The sequence below is a fragment of the Haplochromis burtoni genome, unplaced genomic scaffold (assembly GCF_018398535.1).
Source record: "Haplochromis burtoni strain Fernald_Lab_line unplaced genomic scaffold, NCSU_Asbu1 Contig_189, whole genome shotgun sequence".
NCBI lineage: Eukaryota > Metazoa > Chordata > Actinopteri > Cichliformes > Cichlidae > Haplochromis > Haplochromis burtoni.
In genome coordinates, this window is record NW_024582550.1 from 176206 (window position 1) to 196598 (window position 20393).

At 41.6% G+C, this 20393-nt stretch overlaps 1 protein-coding gene across 7 annotated transcripts in view; it reads left to right on the forward strand.

Annotated features, from left to right (window-relative positions):
- Positions 1 to 20393, forward strand: part of LOC102294988 (cAMP-specific 3',5'-cyclic phosphodiesterase 4D) — a 100610-nt gene that overhangs the window by 75127 nt on the left and 5090 nt on the right. For 5 of the 7 annotated variants that reach the window (XM_005934905.3, XM_005934906.3, XM_005934904.3 and 2 more), the window contains 14 exons: positions 1920 to 2111; positions 3547 to 3588; positions 4659 to 4695; positions 5874 to 5947; positions 6032 to 6081; positions 6451 to 6563; positions 11108 to 11201; positions 14503 to 14675; positions 14766 to 14864; positions 14952 to 15116; positions 15241 to 15340; positions 17139 to 17293; positions 17928 to 18050; positions 18870 to 19052. In XM_005934905.3, the coding sequence (XP_005934967.1) occupies positions 1920 to 2111; positions 3547 to 3588; positions 4659 to 4695; positions 5874 to 5947; positions 6032 to 6081; positions 6451 to 6563; positions 11108 to 11201; positions 14503 to 14675; positions 14766 to 14864; positions 14952 to 15116; positions 15241 to 15340; positions 17139 to 17293; positions 17928 to 18050; positions 18870 to 19052 (1600 nt within the window). The remainder of the gene's footprint in view (positions 1 to 1919; positions 2112 to 3546; positions 3589 to 4658; positions 4696 to 5873; positions 5948 to 6031; positions 6082 to 6450; positions 6564 to 11107; positions 11202 to 14502; positions 14676 to 14765; positions 14865 to 14951; positions 15117 to 15240; positions 15341 to 17138; positions 17294 to 17927; positions 18051 to 18869; positions 19053 to 20393) is intronic. The other 2 variants (XM_005934908.3, XM_005934907.3) reach the window with 1 other exon arrangement.

Genomic DNA, 20393 nt, shown 5'->3' on the forward strand with positions numbered 1-20393 from the left:
TCAGCCAGGTCTATTTTTAGCTTCTGACGTCACCGGTCTCCTCTGATGGAGCCTCGTCACGGCCGATTACACCGAGCCAGGGGTGGAGGAGGTGTGTAGAGTGAGGCTGAACGAGGTGTAGTGGTGGGGTGGCATCATTGAGGTAAGCCCTGCTGCTGCATATCACCCCCACCAACCCACCCTCCGGGAAATTGCACCAATCAGATGCAAGGTGCTGAGCACATCACTGTGCTGGATACAGCCCTCCTCATCACCACCCCCACCTCCCCCAACCCCTCCTGATCTCGCTGTATCTCACTGTTTCTATGAACTGGGCCCATTTCATTCAGCATCGATTGCTTAATGGCCATCTTTCATTTATCACGCAATATTATTGCTGGAGCGCTGGAGGCAGGCTGCACTAAAAATAGACACAGGAGCAAGCTTCCATTGCTCGACTGGTGCTCTGTTTTCAGCTGTTATGAAAGGGGGCGTTTGCATGAATGAGAATGTATCTAATTGATAAAGACGGTTTGTTAATCGTACCCATGCGGCGGCCGCATAATGGAGCTCCGAGGTCTCAGTCAGGTGAATTCCTTAGAAGGAAAGAGGTTTAGCCGAGAGGATGCTGGCTCACGGTGAGCTTCAAATAGTGCAGAGATCAGCAGAAGAAGATGAATTTCCGAGCTGATAAGCTTTGACCCCCCCAGACAACACTCAAAGTCGAGTTCTCCTCCACTTCCTCTCTGCCCACAATGGTTGCAGCGCCGTGCTGGCTCTTGCTTGGACAGCGTGTTACAAAAAAGTGTGGTTTGGTTCAAAGGCATTAGGAGGGAAAGGGAATTTACTGTCATAGTGAAACCTGCAATTGAGAAGAATTCAATCTGATCATTTGCAGCTGTGCTGCTGTTTGCTGACAGAGGCTTTTCTGGAATTGACATAATCCCACTTTTATCATACCAATAAAAAAATCAAAATTTTGCAAATATGGAAAAAAAAATACTGTGTGGTTATTTTCAGCAACTCTTTGTTGAACACTTGGGGGCATATTTCGATGTCGCTGCTATGACGGGCAAGAGCGCGAGCGGTGGGGCGGGTTATTGGCTGTCGTTGCACCGAGGCAACGTGCCAGTGTTGACGTCAAACAGAGATGGTGAAGGGGAAAGATGTGCGTGAGTGTGTGCTAGATTGTGAAAGCAGTAATCACAAGGTCACCTGTTTAAACTCAGAGGAGACACTCTATCTGAATACATTTTTTTCCCATTGTGCTGCCAATAAAAGTGGCATCCTGTGCATTGTATTACTATAATTTTCAGGTAGTCCACATGAACCCCGTTCTTGTGTCACTTTATAATTGTAGCTCCTTTGTGTCTGCTGTCAGAGATTCCATTATGATGATTTGGGGGCACTTTGGGAAATTGATTTGGATTTGCAGCCCTCTGCACTGTACTTTCAACTTTAGCTGTTCCATAGAGGTGCAATTGTACCCTGTCTCACCACGGTCTTATCCTTTCTGTCTCTACATGCAGATCAGCAGCTGCTGCAGAAACTGTTAGTGCTGTGCATCACAATATTTGTGTTTGTCTGAGATTTATATGTGAAATCTTTGTTGCCTGTCTCATGTTTTCATATATTTCTTGTGCTTTTTTCCTACAGTAGGAACTATGCATTTCTTTGTTATTCTGGCTAGGTTTTATGCTCAATATTATATTATAGTAAGTAGCCAACAATTATAGCAGTTAATAGCAGCTAATACTAATAGAGGTATTAACCTGACCTCTGAGTCACTGCATGCAATTTTAATCATGCCAAAAATGTAAATAAAATAAATGAAAGCAACAGAATTATTTCATTAAAAATCAGGCTGTGATGCTAGCTTGTGGGTAGGAACAACAGAATACTTATTAATTTTTTCTCTCTTCTCTTCCTTTTCTCTGTAGTTTTGATGTGGAGAATGGCCTGTCGGTGGGTCGCAGTCCACTGGACTCTCAGACTAGCCCGGGTTCTGGTCTGGTACTTCAGGCCAACTTTCCCCACAGTCAGCGCCGCGAGTCCTTCCTCTATCGCTCTGACTCAGACTTCGACCTTTCGCCCAAAACTATGTCCCGCAACTCGTCCACTGCCAGCGACCTGTAAGTATTCTCAGACGCTTTCTGTATTGTTTCAGCAACAATAAGCCGAGAGATTTTTGTTTTCTGTTCTTTTGTTGGTGGGGTTGCAGAGCTGGATTTGGAGGAATATATATATAGTGTGCTTAAGAGCACAAAAACTTATCTCATCATTCCAGAGAAATCAAAACGTTTCAGAAAGAGGCTGAAGATATGAAGGCACCGAATACCTACAGATCATCTAATCTCTGAGAAACTGCACAGTAAAACAAACTATTTTCTGAATGAAAATGAAAACTTTAAAGTTAGTTTTAAATATGATTCCAGCAATATGTTTTAAAACTGTTAGTTAGCCATGTTATCCACTTTGTTAGGTACACCAGTTATCTAGTCAGCCAATCACATGGAAGCATGCAGACATGGTCAAGACAAGCTATTGAAGTTCAAACTGAGCATCACAGGAAGAATGGTGACTTATGTGACTCTTGACATCATGTGAGGCTGGTCTGAGTATTTGAAAACTGCTGATCTGCTGCGATTTTCCTGCACAAACATCTCTAAGGTTTACAGAGAACGATCTGAAAACAGCAAAATCCAGGGAGCTGCTATTCTCGTTGATGCCATGTCTCGGGGAGAGCGTCCCAGTTTGCAGAAGAGCATCTCTGTACGCACATCAAATAGATGCTCTACAAGAGCAGAAGAGCACAGTGGACCCTACAAACAGCGAAAGTTTGGACAAGCTTAACAAAATAGAAATTTGGGGGAGAAAAAAAAGGTTTGAAAGGGAGAATTGTGTCTCTGGAACAGGAGATCCACATCATGGATCTACAGCTTACAAATATAGCGCTTCTGATGTGACACTATCATGTCAAAAATGGATCAAAGTCTCGGAGGAATGATTCAAGCACACTGTGGAATCAATGCATGAAGAATTAAAGAGACCTGAAGGCAAACAAGGGTCCAACCCTGTACCATGAAGGTGTACCTAATAAAGTGGCTAGTTGTGTATTTCGTTCAGCATTTTTTAGCACAATAAAATAAAATTTTCATTTAAGTCAAGGTTTGAAATGATTTGCATTTCACGAGATCACATTGAATGTGTCAGTGTCATAAATACAATAAATTATAATAAATACATTTAAAACTATTTCTAGTAAGCTCACCTAAGGTCCTATTTACACTCGAAGAACTACATGCATTTGGCAGCAGGCTTTAAAGACACTTCAGGCAGCACAGCTAGAGTTTAAAAATGTAAACACGAGAGCAACCAGTTGTAGGTGTAAATGCAGTGAAGTCGCCAGCTAGCAGGAAACATGCTGGTAACGCTACGCTAGTTCAGCAACTAGTTTCTGTCTGTTTATACAGCTGAAGATTTCTCTTGTGCAGCTAGCAGTCTGTTTGAAGCCAGAGTGTTAATGGGGCCTCGACCACCAATAGCTGTCGCTCCTTTGTTTTGAAGGGAGGAGGGATTGAAGCATTGGGAAGTCAATTGGCTACCTCGGTGAGACAAAGTGTGAAGATTGCTGTGATTTTTCTGTCTATCTCTTTGGCCTGTGCCACACTCTCATGAGTCACATCTCCCACGCTTTTCCCAAACACGATCCGAACAACTTTACCTTGGATGCTCAGCTCCAAAAGCATCTCAAGCTCAAAAGTTTGAGAAACAGTCCCAGCAACCATTTGACAGATGCTGATGTGCTGCCACCCGTGTTTCAGTCACAAACCTGACGACTACAAAGGATTTTGATATTTTACTAAACAAGGTGGCGCTCACAGTCATGCATCAAAATGTTTGCTGGACAGTGAAGGCCAACTTAGTGTTTTTCATAGTTAGCATGATTTCACCCTGAGGTCTGGAGGTCTGTGTGCATGTTGTCACCCTAAAGCTTCCAGAAAGCTTTAGCTGATCTAAAACTGGTTTCCCAAGCATCCAAAGCATGAGCTCTGTTCCTCACCTGCATGTTGTTCTAGTTATACAAATAAGTCTTAGAGGCATTTTTTGTCCCTCATAGATAAACTTAATATCCCATCATTTCTAACCTTTAGTGGGATTGGTCTTTTTTAACATTTCCCTTGAGATACAGCTTACTCGTAGCTGGGTTTATTTGTGAGACGCAATCTTGTTGTTTAAATTTAATTTTAGAAGTCAATCAAAGTGAATACTAAAACATCACTAAATGCAAGTTTAACTAATTAACTTTAGTCCTTAGATACAATACGAATAGGGTTTTTTTGCCTAGCAACTAGTGCTAGCCTTTCTAACATTCATCCTGCTCCTCTATTCCTTATTGCCAACTCTTAATTACCACGTAGTCACAAAGACAATATATCTATGAGGTTTAGCACCTTTGCCTCTAAGCAGGATTTTGTGTACCTAATACAACGTGTTGTTCTCCTTTCTTTGTCCAGCGTGATATTCAGACCAGTCACGGTCTCATCCAACTGCTCAGTCAAATATCCCAGTAACAGCAACCTGACTGTTGTCATGATTTGTGTGTTTGTGGTGTGGAATCACACAATACATCATGAACTGCTCTTTCCCCTCTCACTTAGCCTTTTTTTAATTTGCAGGCATGGAGAAGACATGATAGTGACTCCATTTGCACAGGTTAGTTGCATATGCTTGTTGCTGGTCCTTTAAGAGCTTCCGTTGTTTGCTGTCATTGAATCAAAGCCAAACTCAGGATCGAGGGTGCCAGCACTGATATTATGACAGGCGGAAGCCGGCAACCTGTACGGCAACAGGCCAAACACAGCACAGGCTTTACAGTTTAACAGACATGGCATCAAAATGAATGTTTATACACTTATTACTTGAAACAGTTGTTTGAACTGTGTGAAGATCTGCTGATCAATGCATTAAGCCAGCAAGCAGCAAGTTACATGTAAGCAGTTCATAAAGAAACAGCCCACAGTGAAAGCATGGTGTAAACAGCTAAGCACTACACTATTCTCTGAACTCCTGAAAGCCCTGTTTTCACAGTGAATTTCATTAAAGCTACTATAGAGCCACTGATGATGTATTTAAAAAATATTTGTTTACCAAAGTGTTTGTTATTTATGACACACCGTCTGTCCCGTGAAGTGAGATGTGAAATATAATTGTTTCCATTCAAAGTAAATTCATCTAATTTGGGGCGTTGCGCTGTCCAGATGCTCTGCGTGGCTCCTTGCTCCTTGCTTACTCATCAGTTTGAGAAATAAGACATGGTTCATTTTTCACAGACAACACCCACACACATTCTCTTTGTGCTGAACAGCTTGTTCTTATGTGTGTGTGTGTGTGTGTGTGTGTGTGTGTGTGTGTGTGTGTGTGTGTGTGTGTGTGTGTGTGTGTGTGATCATCAGTGACCTACTAACATGATCTGTGTACATGTGATAATTCCAAACTAAAGTCCAATATTTACCCTATAAAAGTTTATCATCAGTAAACGTTAGATATGAGAGAGAGCAGTGCTTCAGCATGCTTCCTCTCTTACATCAGGCTTTTGGAAGTTAGCTGAGCTCAGATAGTACTATCAGCGGCATGAAACCCTTGCATGCTGTGCCTGTAAAGTGTGATGTTTTTAAACCACTTAGCTTTTCTCTTCTTACTCAAAGTCCATTTTGCATTTTTATTTAGATGCTAAAAGTTCCTGATAGGGTCTTTAAAAAGGGTTAAAAGTTCCAAAACAAAAAAGTCACTATATTCACAGTAACAGGTAAAAAAGGTTCAACCATCTAAAAGAATGGTTCTTTATTTTGAACGAAAATTGGTTCACGTATTTTGTTTATTCATTTTTTTAGGTTCTTGCCAGTCTACGAACGGTGAGAAGTAACTTTGCTGTTCTGACACATCTGCAAGATCGTGTGGGAAACAAGTAAGAGCACAAACATGATGTGGAGCGGATGACTAATTTGCTCTTTTGTTATTCTACCGACACATCATCTGTTTTGTGTTTCAGGCGGCCGTCAAGCAGCAACCAGCCGCCCATGTGTAATCCATGTCTCACAGGTCAGTGTTAATACCCCTGGGTGATGGGACACTGAGAGGTTCTAGTTCCTCTGTGACTAATGGTGCCTTTCTCATAGAAAATGAAAATGTTGTTGTCTTTTTAAATACATAGAAAAAGAATTAAGTGATTGTTGATTCAGGTAAATCTGAAAGATGCGCTTCTTACAGTTAAATGGATGCGAATATAACAGTGCTGGTAAATGAATGGTGAAGACATTGACAGTCAGGACAGGTGCAGCATGACAGGATCAAGTTTTCTCTTACCAAGATCAACAGCAGACCCATGCAACATGTTAAAGATGTGGATGTTTCCACAGCAGTCCCGGGTGTAAACTGCAACGTGTCTTTGTTTGACCGCTGACCTTTCAGAGGAGCCTTACCAGAAGCTGGCGATGGAGACCCTGGAGGAGCTGGACTGGTGTCTGGACCAGCTGGAGACCCTGCAGACGAGACACTCGGTCAGCGAGATGGCATCCAACAAGGTGAGGTGATTCAACTCAGCTGTGTCCATACCGATCATTAATGCTGTGAAGAAGTGCAGGTGGAAAACAAAAGCCTCTGATCTATGCCCATTTGTTTATGTATTTATGTATTTATTCAACTGAGTATCCAATCTGTGCTGTTTGACTGTCTGTTGGCAGTCTAGCATCCAGTTTTCAAGATATCATTTTTAAATTTTGTGTGATGGTAGATACCGATAACAGCTCCAGCTGAGATGATTTGGTGCAAATTGGGTCACACAAAAATATAAAAATCAATAAAAAACTAAATATTACTCGTTTTTTTCTGAAATACTACATTGACTAAAATCTTTTAACTTTTTCATTGTACTTTAGTTTGTAGAGAGATTACACAGACTGGCTGTGACTGGGCTGTAATAAGGTAGATGGAGGGGGAAAAGTCAGTGTGTCCTAGGAGCTTTGCAATCTACTCTCATGCATCAACTACACACGAGATTTTCAGCTTTTTCATTGTAGTGCAAACTTGCTTTCACTGTTCACAAATTACCTTTGTACAGGAAGAAAATTAGATTTGAGGCGTGCGTAAATAACACTACTGTTCATGAATGGTGCCTCTCTCCACTCAGCGCACGTCCTTGCTGGCTCTTCCTGCTGTCTGGCTGCAAACCTCCTCCTTCCCTCACTCAGCCAATCATATCTCTTTCCTCCACTCAGCCCCTTAAGCTAGACTAACGTGATTGGTCGAAGAAGGGGGACCAGCATGCGGGGCAGGGGGGGCAGGGGATTCTCACAGACTCTCCCTCACTCTAGCTCCTGCTCTCCCTCTTTATGTTTATCATTGACAGCGTGTGACAGTAGTTGAATGAGAGGCTGCAGTCACACCCTGATGGCAGAGCTCTTCTCCTGCCTCCTCTACCTCAGCTATACCCCCCCCTTCATCTTCAGGATTGCAGCTAGGAACTGTGGGAACTTTAATTTTTTAAATGGACTTTTTTTTCATGTCCAGACCATCTCTGCTGAGCATGGAGCAGAACTGAGTGGGGAAATTGCAGCCTATTACTAAGCAAGCAAACTTGGATTTTAGCCTCTACTAACATCAACATGCGTGAGCTGACATGCCTGCGTCGGCTCTCTGGGTTTATCTGTACTGGAGACTCAGACAGGTGAGCGATGGGGAGCCCTGCTGGCTTTCCTTGTTGACAATGGGATCTAGTGATCAGCAGTGCAGGCTTTGCAGTGGGATGAACGCTGAGTGAGCCCACCTGTCGGATCTGACTCAGGACAAGATCCACAAAGGGGCTGAACGTGAGTGTGTGTGTGTGTGTGTGTGTTTGTGTGTGTGTGTGTGTGTGTGTAGCACAGAAATGACAACAAAAAGGGCCAAAATAGCCATGCGTGTTAGAGGAAACAGTTGTCATGATTGTCAAAAAACAAAACACGAAATCTTAAGAGGAATGATTCATAGGTGTAGAAATGGCTCGCATGTAAACAAGTGTGTGTGTGTGTGTGTCCGCACGCGTGCAGGAAGTACTGAAGCACAAAGGGGGAAGCCGTGATGAGAAGCTCCAGGAGAAATCAAACAGATGATAAACAGTTATGTAGGCTGATGCATGTGTTTGCGTTGGCCTGTATGTGTGCCACAAAATAGCCGTGCAGCCACTGCAGCATCACACTCTCACCCAGATCCCCTCCTTCCTCCCTCAGCCTCCACCTGCCGAGACTGTTACATAATCAGTGTGGAAACTACCGCCCATTACTGCCATTAAATTCAACGGCGAAACACTGAACTCTTTTAATTTATTAAAACTTCATGAAAATTTCACTTGTGTTTTTGTTTTCCTACAAACAGTGCACGTGTTTTTGTTTTTTGTGCTTAGAGATATTATAGAGATATTGTAGCTTGTTTTGATTTTTGTATATATATATATGTATATATATATATATGCATATACGGAGGTATATCAAAGGGTATTCATGGACTGTAGGCTGGGAGCATAATCCTATGAGTGCTGCACTGCTGGGGTTTCCCCACATTTTGTTTCACTCTTAATCGAAGGAAAAACAATGAAACATTTGATTTGGCTGTGAAGTTTTTGGGGCTTTAACAGTGAAAATGAATAAGGAAAATACAGATGTGGGTCGTGCCCATTAAGAACTTGCTAACTTTTGTCTACCAATGCAAACAGCTTACTGGACTGAATTATGGAAGTCTGAAGAAACGATGCATACTGACAGTTTAACAAATGGAGGCCTCAGTAGCATGTGCAATCGTGGCTCAAGAGTTGGGAGTTCGTCTTGTAATCGGAAGGTTGCCGGTTCGAGCCCCGACTTGGACAGCCCCGGTCGTTGTGTCCTTGGGCGAGACACTTCACCCGTTGCCTACTGGTGGTGGTCAGAGGGCCCGGTGGCGCCAGTGTCCGGCAGCCTCGCCTCTGTCAGTGCGCCCCAGGGCGGCTGTGGCCACAGTGTAGCTTGCCATCACCAGTGTGTGAATGGGTGGATGACTGGATATGTAAAGCGCTTTGGGGTCCTTAGGGACTAGTAAAGCGCTATATAAATACAGGCCATTTACCATTTACCATGTGGAAGAACACTGCCACAACAGCCTGGCACTTCCTCCTCATGCTGGTCATCATCTTGGTCACACACTGCTGTTGGATGGCATCCCATTCTTCAACCAGCATTTCTCGCAAATGTGGTTGTGTTGGTCGCACAACCTGCATCTCTCTGCATTGAGATAACAAGCCTTATTTTTCAGTGAGGGAGATGCCGCCCCGCCCCATCACACTACCTCCACCAGAAGGTCCACCAGTCAGCACAGTGTTGTCCATGTCCTCTTAAAGCTTTGATCCTACAATCCAATAGTTGTAGGCAGAATCTGGACTCTTCACTGAACATAATGTACCTCCAAGTGTTCCATGTTGCCAATGCCAGCGTAATGGTGTAGTGTAATCTTCTTGGGACACCCACTTCATGGCCTGTCTCTGACATCCCAGACACCAGCTTGAAGTTGCCTTATGGCACGGGCCCTTTCCAGGTCAGTCAAATGTGGCACTTTTAGAGCAGACAGACACCACCTGACTGCTGTAGCAGGGACCTTGCTCACAACTGCTGCTAATCAGGCACCCAATTGTTAGCATCTAGGCTACTGGAAGCTCAAAACAAGAGTCAAGAAGAGTTTTAATATTGTCAGAGAAGATTTGCCACATTTTTCATGGGCACAACTCACATACTGAACTATTCTGCTCGACCCACGAATGCATTTTCTTTACAAATGTGGCACCATTTCAGAGGAAACAGGCTCTCCAACAGTATAAGATTTATTCGCAGAAGCATTGTTGCAACAAAGAAGTAATCGACCAAACCCAGATTTCCTTCATTCATGTGCCAAGTTTAGTTCTTGGCACTTAAAAGAGGTTAAATAAACAGAACCAAACCCAGTATAATAAAGTAGATACAAAGAGATTCAATCAGACCAATGTAGATGCTCTGAGCAGGGTGAGGAACAAACACTTGTAAATTATCTAATAACAAAGAAAAAAATCTACAGTTTGCTTAGTAGTTAATTGAATCTATTGTAACAACAATCAAACCCCAAATTACTCAATATCTAACTCACAAAACTAAGATATATAAAGAACAAAGATAAATGACTCTAGCTATCTGCCCTATGGCGTCACGATACTTGGTTTGTTCCGATCAGCACCTCCTGTATTTAATAGCACCGCATGCTGGAGGAACAGCCCAGAGGCCTCAGCAGCCAAACAGACTTCTAAAAATGAGTCAAACCTATAAAAAATAATGATATGCATACACTACATATAAAACAATTTCAGTAAATGCAAATTAAATGAGCGTGGTGTATGAGATCACAGATTGTGTTTCCTCATTTAGGGTTATGTATATGAGCCATGTGTATCAGGTAACTCAAGGTAGCTCAAGTGTATTGTGTAAAGCGTGGATGCATGGAGGTTACCACCTTCATCACAGCACCTCGTCTTCTTCCCTCTATTTTGTTACACAAATAATGATTTGTTTTTTAGTTATGCGATCTTTCACCTGCCTCTTCACATTTCTCCCACGTTTTTGCAGTTACTAAAATCTAAGCAAATTAGTAATGTGCAATTTAAAAGCTAAAATGTGACATGCATCCATTAGGTTGTCTGTAGTAACATATTAGTCATTTTTTTCCGTTGACCTTTCATGCACTGTGGGTTTGTTTGTTTTTGTTTTTGTTTGTCCTTGGAAACCTTTTTGTTTACCGTTTTGTCTCCGTGTTCAGAACATGAAACAAATTTCATTCAAACGTTGGAAAGTGCTTCAGTGTTTGTTTTGTTTGGTCCTTCTGCTTGTTTGCACCCATATTTTGGTAACGTAGTTTGCTACATGTTTCCTCTGTTGTTCTAAGAGTCAAATGAAGGGAAGGAGGCATGTTGTATTAGTGTTTATAGTTACAGAAAGGATTTTGAAATAAAATGCCTTGCTACACACATGCACACCCATATGCTTGGTGTGTGTTTGCAAACTAACCATGTGTTGTTTATGGTTTTGTCATGTCTACACAGTTTAAGAGGATGCTGAACCGCGAGCTGACACAGCTATCGGAAACAAGTCGCTCAGGGAATCAGGTGTCAGAGTACATCGCCAACACCTTCCTCGGTAAGTTAGAACTTTGAAATCTTGTGAATGCAACGACTGAAGAAGGATTTTCAAATTGATACCACAGGTGTATCTACTACGAGGCTGAGGGGAAACACCGCCAGTAAACTAATTTGCTTCTTTGCATCTCCTGTTTTTCTTTTTTGCTCTTCAACATATTTGAATGTTAGGAGGTCTTCTTGTATTTTGTTGGAGTGGATAAAAATGTGGTTTGAGGATGAATAGGGACAAAAAAAGAAGACAGAAAGAAGGGAAGGGAAGGAGAGGATGACTTTCCAAAGGAACAGGGAAAGGGAATTTTACTATATAGAAGAAGGGAGTCATTGTGAGGGAGAAAGGATGTGGGGGGGGGGGGGGGGGTTTCTTGTACGTGGAAATGAAAAGAGCGTGTTTCTGAAAGAAGGTGAGGACTGTGTTAACAGGACAGATGGAGAAGGTGAGGATTTTTCCTTTTTCTGAAAAAGAAGGAGGCGGGGCTGCAGACAGCATTCCCGGACACATTGTGTGGCGTTGTCACGGCAACAGGGTGCACATTATTCAACGGCGTGCCGTATGAATAGGAGGCTCAGTGTTCAACAGCCCTTCCGGCAGGATGGTCCGGCTGAACGAGGATGGCGCTGTCAGTCGGACGCCGTTTTGATATGAGTGCCTCTTCTTCAAGTCTGGCTGCGTTTGGAAATGAGCACCATGGTTTTGGGTGTGAGGAAGAGAAGGCACTGTGAGAGAGGTGAGAAAGGCCAGACAGCGCCTCGTGTGACGCTGCCACTCAGATCGCTGTGCATCCTTAGGTGCCGTGTGCTCGTATCTGGATTTCGTGCCTCTGTGCTAATGAAACACAATGAATGGAAAATACCGAAGAGGATGTGTGGACGTGAGGTAAAGCTGGCTGTCCGTGATGTCACAATGGTATCATTATTCCCTTGGTTTGTACCCCCCCAAAAATGGATGAGTCGTCTTCAACACAGCCATGTCTGCTGGGGCAGTACCTCTGAGTCAACAAATCATGTTGAGATGATGCTGATACCGTCAAAGGAAACCTTTTGGTGTTTTTGTGTTTTTGCCTCAAGGACTACGCTCTCTAATTTGGGTTGAAAAACAAAATCTCCTGCCTTTGATCTTAATCAAGTGTGCTTTGTCATCAAACTGCTGGGAAACAGATGGTTTTTAACCATCATCGTTACGTTTTTGCTGCTAGTGTTCTTCACCTGCTGCCGTAAAATCTGTTTTCATGGTGTTTTTGTGCAATACTTACATTAATTGTGTTTAGTTGGCCAGATCTCTCAGCAAGCACTGCAAAACCAGCAATGTTGTTGCTCCTTTTAGCCTTGTTTTATTATCTCAGCTACGAACAAATAGATTTCGGGTTTCTGATCAGGTGGTGTGAACTGAGTCTCATTGTCATTATAATGATAATGTGTCATTATACTGCTGATGAAGATGGGTTTACACATGTTTTCCGTATGTTTAAGTTCCTTTGTGCAGGAATTCATGTGTTTAGGAAAATGTCAGGTTGCACAGTGACGGTTTCCTGAATTTTAGCTCTGTGCACCACTACAGTGGGTTTGAAATGAAGAAAATGATGCAACTGACATGCATACTTTAACCATTTAGGATTTGCCACTATTTTTATACAGTCTTTGTAAGTGGAAAACAATATCACAAATATAAATCAATTGCTTAAATTCATGGATATCACCAAAATGTGGATTTCTGCCTTTATGATTATTTACTGCAGGCTTTCTGTTTATTCAGTAGTCTTAGCTTAGTTTAGCTTAGTTTGTAACATACTTTACTTCTACATTGCTTTTACACTGATGAACCCTCAGTATTTTCTCTTGATAACTTGTCTATACAGTAGCCCTGGGAGTGGAGTGTTTTGCATCCTGCTGCACGCTGTGAAAAAGATCTTCTTTACCATGGACAGGATCCTTTGGAAATCCTCTGTAGTCTTTCATGGATGTCCAGGCTTTTCTTTTTTTTCTCAGGTTTTCCATAAACTGTTGGTTGTTGAGGTGGACTTGTATTATCTATGTTAATAGCAGTTGTAGTAACAGCTACTGTTCACAATGTGTCAACTAAAGTCCTAGTAAGTCTATAAAGTACACCTGGTGGATGTGACTGCAGCAACAATTGAAGAATCACAAGTTCCAGCTGCAGTATTGAGAATTTGCGTAAGCTGTTGCTGTCATACTATCATCTAATACTTACAGAGTTAAGTGTTTCTAGTAGTGCAATGATTACTAAAATATTGACAGTATTAGTAGTAATTGTAGCAGTAGCTAAAAGTATGCAGACACATCATCATATACTTCCCACTGTCTAGGGCAGATCTACAATAGTTCTACAGTGATAGGAGGCCACAGCAAAAGCAAAATCATTGTGATTTTGTGCAATAAACTTGGAATGTCATCGTCTCTGAAATGGTTGTTGAAAAAACAGGGACCAGGTCTGCAGCCACTTAGAGTCAGTTCCTGTCTTGAAAGTAACTTTGGGCTGTTAAGGCGGAGCATTGTGATCGAATGGCAATAAGATGGAGTCAGCCTCCTATGGGTTTGCTTAAAATGGGTCAAATTAGAAATTACATCCAATATGTAAAATGTTTGTGGCAATATGGTGATTAACTATGACAAACTGGCAAAAAAATTGCAAGTCAGTTGCAAATCTGTCCACCAATAGTGATGTAGTAGCTGCGCAGTAACACTAGCATTCAGCAGTCAAGCTTTTACTAGGAGTACAACCACTTTGCGATCAATTGAGTTCCCAATTCCAAAGAAGCGCATCACAAATGAGGTACGCTCATCGGTGCATGCTTACTCAGACTGATTGCACCGTGTCGGCTGCGTCTGTCTGCATGTTTAAATCATACCTTTTTTAAGAACTTTGCCAATCTCTCTGTGAGTGATTGCAGTGAGGAGGTTGTCGTCCTGTTTTTAGGTTCATGAACAGCTGCTAACAGCAGTGTGTCTAAATGACAGTCAGACCCGCATGATGTGGAAACAGGGCTGCTTCATAGAAATGGCTACATTGTGGACAGTTTGGTGAGTCAGTTTAACAGATCTGAGAGAACTTGTGATTTTTTTGCGTTTGTCAGAGTAAAAGGCTTTGCAAAGATAAGAAAACCAGCGTGATTATCTCCCTCTAAATGTAAGGCAGGTAGAACTGAATAATCAAGTGGCTGTGTATTTTAAATTGGTTGAAGACACAAGTGGATGCAGTGAGCACTCTGTCACGGTTTTTCTAACACCTACAGATCTAATGGATCACATCTGGCCATAACATTACGTGTCTGTTCATGTTGCAGAGAAACAACATGACGTGGAAATCCTTTCTCCTCCTCCGAAGGAGAAGGAGAAGAAAAAGAGGCCGATGTCACAGATCAGCGGTGTGAAAAAGGTCACACAAAGCCCGGGTTTGGCGCCTGCCTCCATCCCTCGCTTTGGAGTCAACACACCACACGAGAACCTGCTAGCCAAGGTGGGTTCGCACATACGCTGCAAAGACAGAAAGACACAAACACACCTACAAATGCGCTGTGTCATTACATGCTCTCTTTTATTTCTGCAGCAATTTGAGGATATCGATCGTTGGGGTATGGATATATTCAAAGTAGCAGAATATTCTGGAAACCGTCCTCTGACAGTGACCATGTACACCATTTTCCAGGTAGAAATCTGTTCGCTCCACCAAAGACCAGAATCGACCCAATTTGTGTCTCATGTTTATCTTGAATGCTCCTCATCAATGTGACAGGAGCGAGACCTTCTGAAAACCTTCGATATCCCAGTTGACACCTTCATCACCTTCATGATGACCTTAGAGGACCACTACCATGCAGACATAGCTTATCACAACAGCATCCACGCAGCTGATGTGGTGCAGTCCACCCACGTCCTCCTCTCCACCCCAGCTTTAGAGGTGAGCAAATAAGGCATTATCTAACCCTACCAGCTCCAGGGCTCTGATCTTTCAGTGGACTGAGCAAAGCTCCACCTACTTTTTTGTCTGAATAAATTAATTTTCTCTTCCTCGTTCACCTCAGGTGGTTTTCACAGACCTGGAGATCATTGCCGCTCTGTTTGCCAGTGCTATCCACGATGTTGACCACCCAGGAGTCACCAACCAGTTCCTCATAAACACCAGTAGGCTTCTGTCTTTCTATTTAAACAGCACACAGCTTGGGGTAAATAAGGACAGTTTAAAAGTTGACTGTTAAGAAACTGTAGCTAAAAGCTTAGGATTAAAGCCGCCTTTCAAAGAGGTATTCCACCAAAATGTCACTAAGGATCAAAAGGTGGCATTTTGTATCAAATACCAGATATGAACACTATTTTCTAAGTATAGTGAGAAAATAGGGTCAAGAAGATACAGTAGTACATATATCAGATCGGAATGCCATATTCCCCGAGACCTCAGGATGATATATTTATCAAATGGTGGAGGCAGACTGATCTGAGTTAACTCACAGACCCGAAACAATATGCATACCTCTGTGTCACTATTCCACTTTCTCATACAAATACACGCCACAGGTTTTCTATTGATTTTTATTGATTTCTGTTATTTTTGTTCCTTTAACCCTTTGATGCATGAATTATGACAACCTCAATCAGTATTTTTATTCATCTTTAGACATGAAAAAAAAAAGATTTTTGAACTTCATTTTTTTTAAAACATGTACTGTTCAAAGAGTTTTTTTACATGTCCACTTAGGTGGACAACATCAGAATCAGAATCAGAATACTTTATTGATCCCTGGGGGAAATTATTTTTTGTTACAGTGCTCCATTATAAACCAACATAAACCAACATTAAGACAAGACAGACAATACGCTAACTAAGAATAGTACAATATATACATATATATACATACATAAGTCACTCATAAATAAATAGCTGGAAAAGAAACATGTAGTTGTAGCAGTAACCAGTGTGTTAAGTGGATGCGTTGTACAGGGAGATGGCCACAGGCAGGAAAGATTTCCTGTGTTGTTCAGTGGTGCTTTTCGGTAATCTCAGTCTCTCACTGAACGTGCTCCTGTGACTGACCAGCATGTCATGGAGTGGGTGGGAGGTGTTATCCAACATTGTCTTTATCTTGGACAGCATCCGCCTCTCCGACACCACCTTGAGGGAGTCCAGCTCCATCCCCACAACATTGCTGGGCTTACGGATTAGTTTATTAAGTCTTTTGGCATCTGCGATCCTCAGCCTGCTCCCCCAGCATGCAACAGCATAGAGGATCGCACTGGCCACAACAGACTCATAGAAAATCCTGAGCATTTTCTGGCAGATGTTGAAGGACCTCAGTCGCCTCAAAAAATAGAGACGACTCTGGCCCTTCATAAGTCATACGTTTTGACTTATGAATTTGGTATGGAGTGACACATCAGTGTCTACTGTAGTGGTTTATGTGCAAGTGTACCATCAACACTGACACAAATACAAGAACACAGCCTTTGACTAGCTGTCCACTGCATTAAAGGGTTATTTCCTTTATTTTAATATGTCTATTTTAATCTATATGGATCTCTGTAATCTGCACATTTATTTTAGCAGCTTTGTTCAGTCGTTATCATTAATAATAGTTTAGATGCAGCTCAGAAATGTAAAAACAAAAGTCTGAATTGACTATGTAAATACATTAAAGTTGAAAATTAGCTAAAAACAAAAAAAAAAGACGGTACAGATTAAAATCAATAATAATTACAGCCAAAATATTTTAACATGTTTCCTTAACTTTTCCAGTCTTTAAAATACATAGTAATACATAGAAATGATGCCAGGTCAGGTTCTTTATTATATTTGCACACTGTGGCACATGATTTAATTCCCAGTGGGTTGCTGTGAGCTCCGATTTACATCAAGCTAAATAAAGTAGAATTATCTTCAAGGTGTTCTATTTTTTGTTTTTATGGATTTCTACCTCCGTTTCTCCAGGTTCAGAGCTGGCGCTGATGTATAATGACGCGTCAGTTTTGGAAAACCACCATCTCGCTGTGGGCTTCAAACTGCTGCAGGAGGAAAACTGTGACATCTTCCAGAACCTCAGCAAGAAACAGAGAGACTCTCTCCGCAAGATGGTGATTGACATGGTGAGAGCGCTGCCCTTTTTATGCGATTTATATTATAACATTAGTTATACTGTCCCTTTGAAATGTGATCGTTTCAGTTCAGTTTTTTGTTTGTCTTGTGAATGCTTGCTGACACACTGAAAAGTCTTGTTGGTAATATATTTTTCCTGAGAACAAAATTGCAGCTTCCTTTTTTTCGCATCTACAACTGGACGGAACAAAGAAAACCAGAAGGTTGTGAGCTGAACTCAGAAACATAATTTTTGCTGTCGCACATCACATTGACATACCGTAATGCAATCCGTAGCCGCTCACCCTAACCCCCACAAACATAGTAACATTCAAATTTCTGGTCCCCACAAAGATATGTAAACATGGTACACACAGACACACACACACACACACACACAGAGAGAGAGAGATCAGGTGTTGCTCAGGACTGCTGCAGTGAATCTGATAGATGATAAAACAGCCTGTGTGCATTTGCTTTGTCAGCATTACATTTTGTAACCCAGGCACTGTAAGACAACACTTCACTTCCTGCATCTATCCTTCCTTTTCCTTGTAATCACAAGGAAGTCATCTTTAGGTTGAGCATGAGACCTTTACAATTGTAATGCATTGTGTGTGTTTGTGTGGTTGCTGTCCTCTGTAGGTGCTGGCCACAGATATGTCCAAACACATGAACTTTTTGGCAGACATGAAGACAATGGTGGAGACCAAGAAAGTCACAAGTTTGGGAGTCCTTCTGCTAGACAACTACTCTGACCGTATCCAGGTTAGAGCAACTCCTGCTGGCATAACACTTTAATAGTATATGTTTAAAAATAATTATTATACGTTATATTTTTTCAATTATATACATGTGCAAACCATTTGTCCATTCAGTGCAATGAGCAGAAGAGAGTTGTTTCTGTACATTTCACCATTAGGTCTTTAATAAAAAGGATTTTGGTACTAAAATTGCTCAATGTGACAGATGAAAACTATGCAGTGGCTCGAAGACACTGGTGTCAGCGTGTTTCCATTTTGACCTGTGCACAGCTGTACAGCGTGCACTTAAACCAGGCAGTCTGTGTGAAGGTGCTGCCACCTACTGGACAGATAAGTCATAACATCTGTACAGTTTTGCTGAGTATTGAGATTCTGATGGAAGTAAAAGGTTTTGATCATAGTAATAAAGAATAAAGTTGGGTATTTAACCTCTCAGTACAATGAAAATCTGTATTGTTTTGTTCTGTGTTCATCTTGTTTCTAAGTAATAAATTGTGTAATTTCTTAAAAAAAAAAAAAAAAAGAGGTAATAAATACCCCACCTCCTTGACAGCACTTACAAAATGCAGTTTGTTTGAATAAACAGTAGTTTTTACTGTCAGCAGTGACTGCTGCTCTGAATGGACAGATTTAACACCCCCCAAACAAACAAATGACAGTAACATTAACTAACTTTCTTAGCTTTATGAGTGACTGTTGCCAAAGCTCAAAATGTTTTTCAAACTGAATTTTTTTCTGGATTATTTTTACAGTTGAGATTGCATTGCATCTCTAACATTGCCCAGCATGACACGCCACATCTGACTGCGTTTTTCTCTTCCAGGTTCTGCAGAACATGGTCCATTGTGCAGATTTGAGCAATCCAACCAAACCGCTGGAGCTTTACCGCCAGTGGACGGACCGCATCATGAAGGAGCGTTTCACCCAGGGAGACAGGGAGCGGGATAGAGGCATGGAGATCAGCCCCATGTGTGACAAACACAACGCCTCCATAGAAAAGAGTCAGGTGCTGACAGATGGCAAAGTTAACAGATGTTTTAGTCTCATAATAACCTGTCTACATAATGCTTCCATACATAATTGCAATACAATAAGCAATGAGCTAATATATACGCCTTCATAGGTTGAATCTAAAAGTACAGTGCTGTGCATATCTTTAGCCACCCCTCATTTCCTTGTGTTATGTTTCCAAGGAGGCAAACTTTATTATAATACTTTTAAATCAGAATCATCAGAATCAGAATACTTTATTGATCCCTGGGGGAAATTATTTTTTGTTACAGTGCTCCATTTTAAACCAACATTAAGACAAGACAGACAATACACTAACTAAGAATAGTACAATATATACATATATATACATACATACATACATAAGTCACTCATAAATAAATAGTTGGAAAAGAAACATGTGTAGCTGTAGCAGCAAACAGTGTGTTAAGTGGATGCGTTGTACAGGGAGATGGCCACAGGCAGGAATGATTTCCTGTGTCGTTCAGTGGTGCTTTTCGGTAATCTCAGTCTCTCACTGAACGTGCTCCTGTGACTGACCAGCATGTCATGGAGTGGGTGGGAGGTGTTATCCAACATTGTCTTTATCTTGGACAGCATCCGCCTAAAGTGCTCTTGAGCAAAAGTTCTCCAGGATTTCTGAAAGTCTTTCAAAGTTTTTCTTTAGACATTTGGATGCTTTTTCACTCACTTTCAGTTCAGGCCCTGAACCTGACCTTTTCAAATGGATGTGCTGTGCAATGCATCTGGCTCTAGAGCTGATGCAGTGGAAGAGTGGCTGTCAAGAAGCCATTCTTAAGGAAGGGAGACACAGAGAACAGCTGAGGTATGCCAAACTACATAAGAACAGGACTGAAAATGAGAGAAAGTGCCACAGTGAATATCTGTAAAACACAATGGAGGCTCTTGTCAGCATTGATGGAATTATGACCACAGAAAAGTAAAGTTAGATTTTGATCCATCATGCAGCACCATCTGGAAAGTGTCTAAATGGCACCGGTTTTCTTTTTGAGCATGACAAAGATCCCAAACACACTGCCAATGCAGTAAAAGCACACCTGGATAAAAAAAACACATAATCTAACACTATCAGTCATGGATTAGCCTCCAACATTACTGAAACAGCAAGCAATCCTCACTGATTGTTCAGCTGTTTCTGCCTCATATACTTCATTTCTATGTATATTTAAAAATATTTCTATAAATTGCTGCACATATTTCCCATTTTTCTGGGAAAAATATTTAAAAAATGAGGAGTGGCTCAAGACTTTTGCACAGTTTGTTATTCTTCCTACGTGTCCTGAAACCACCTCTCCAGTATTTACTCTGCAAACGT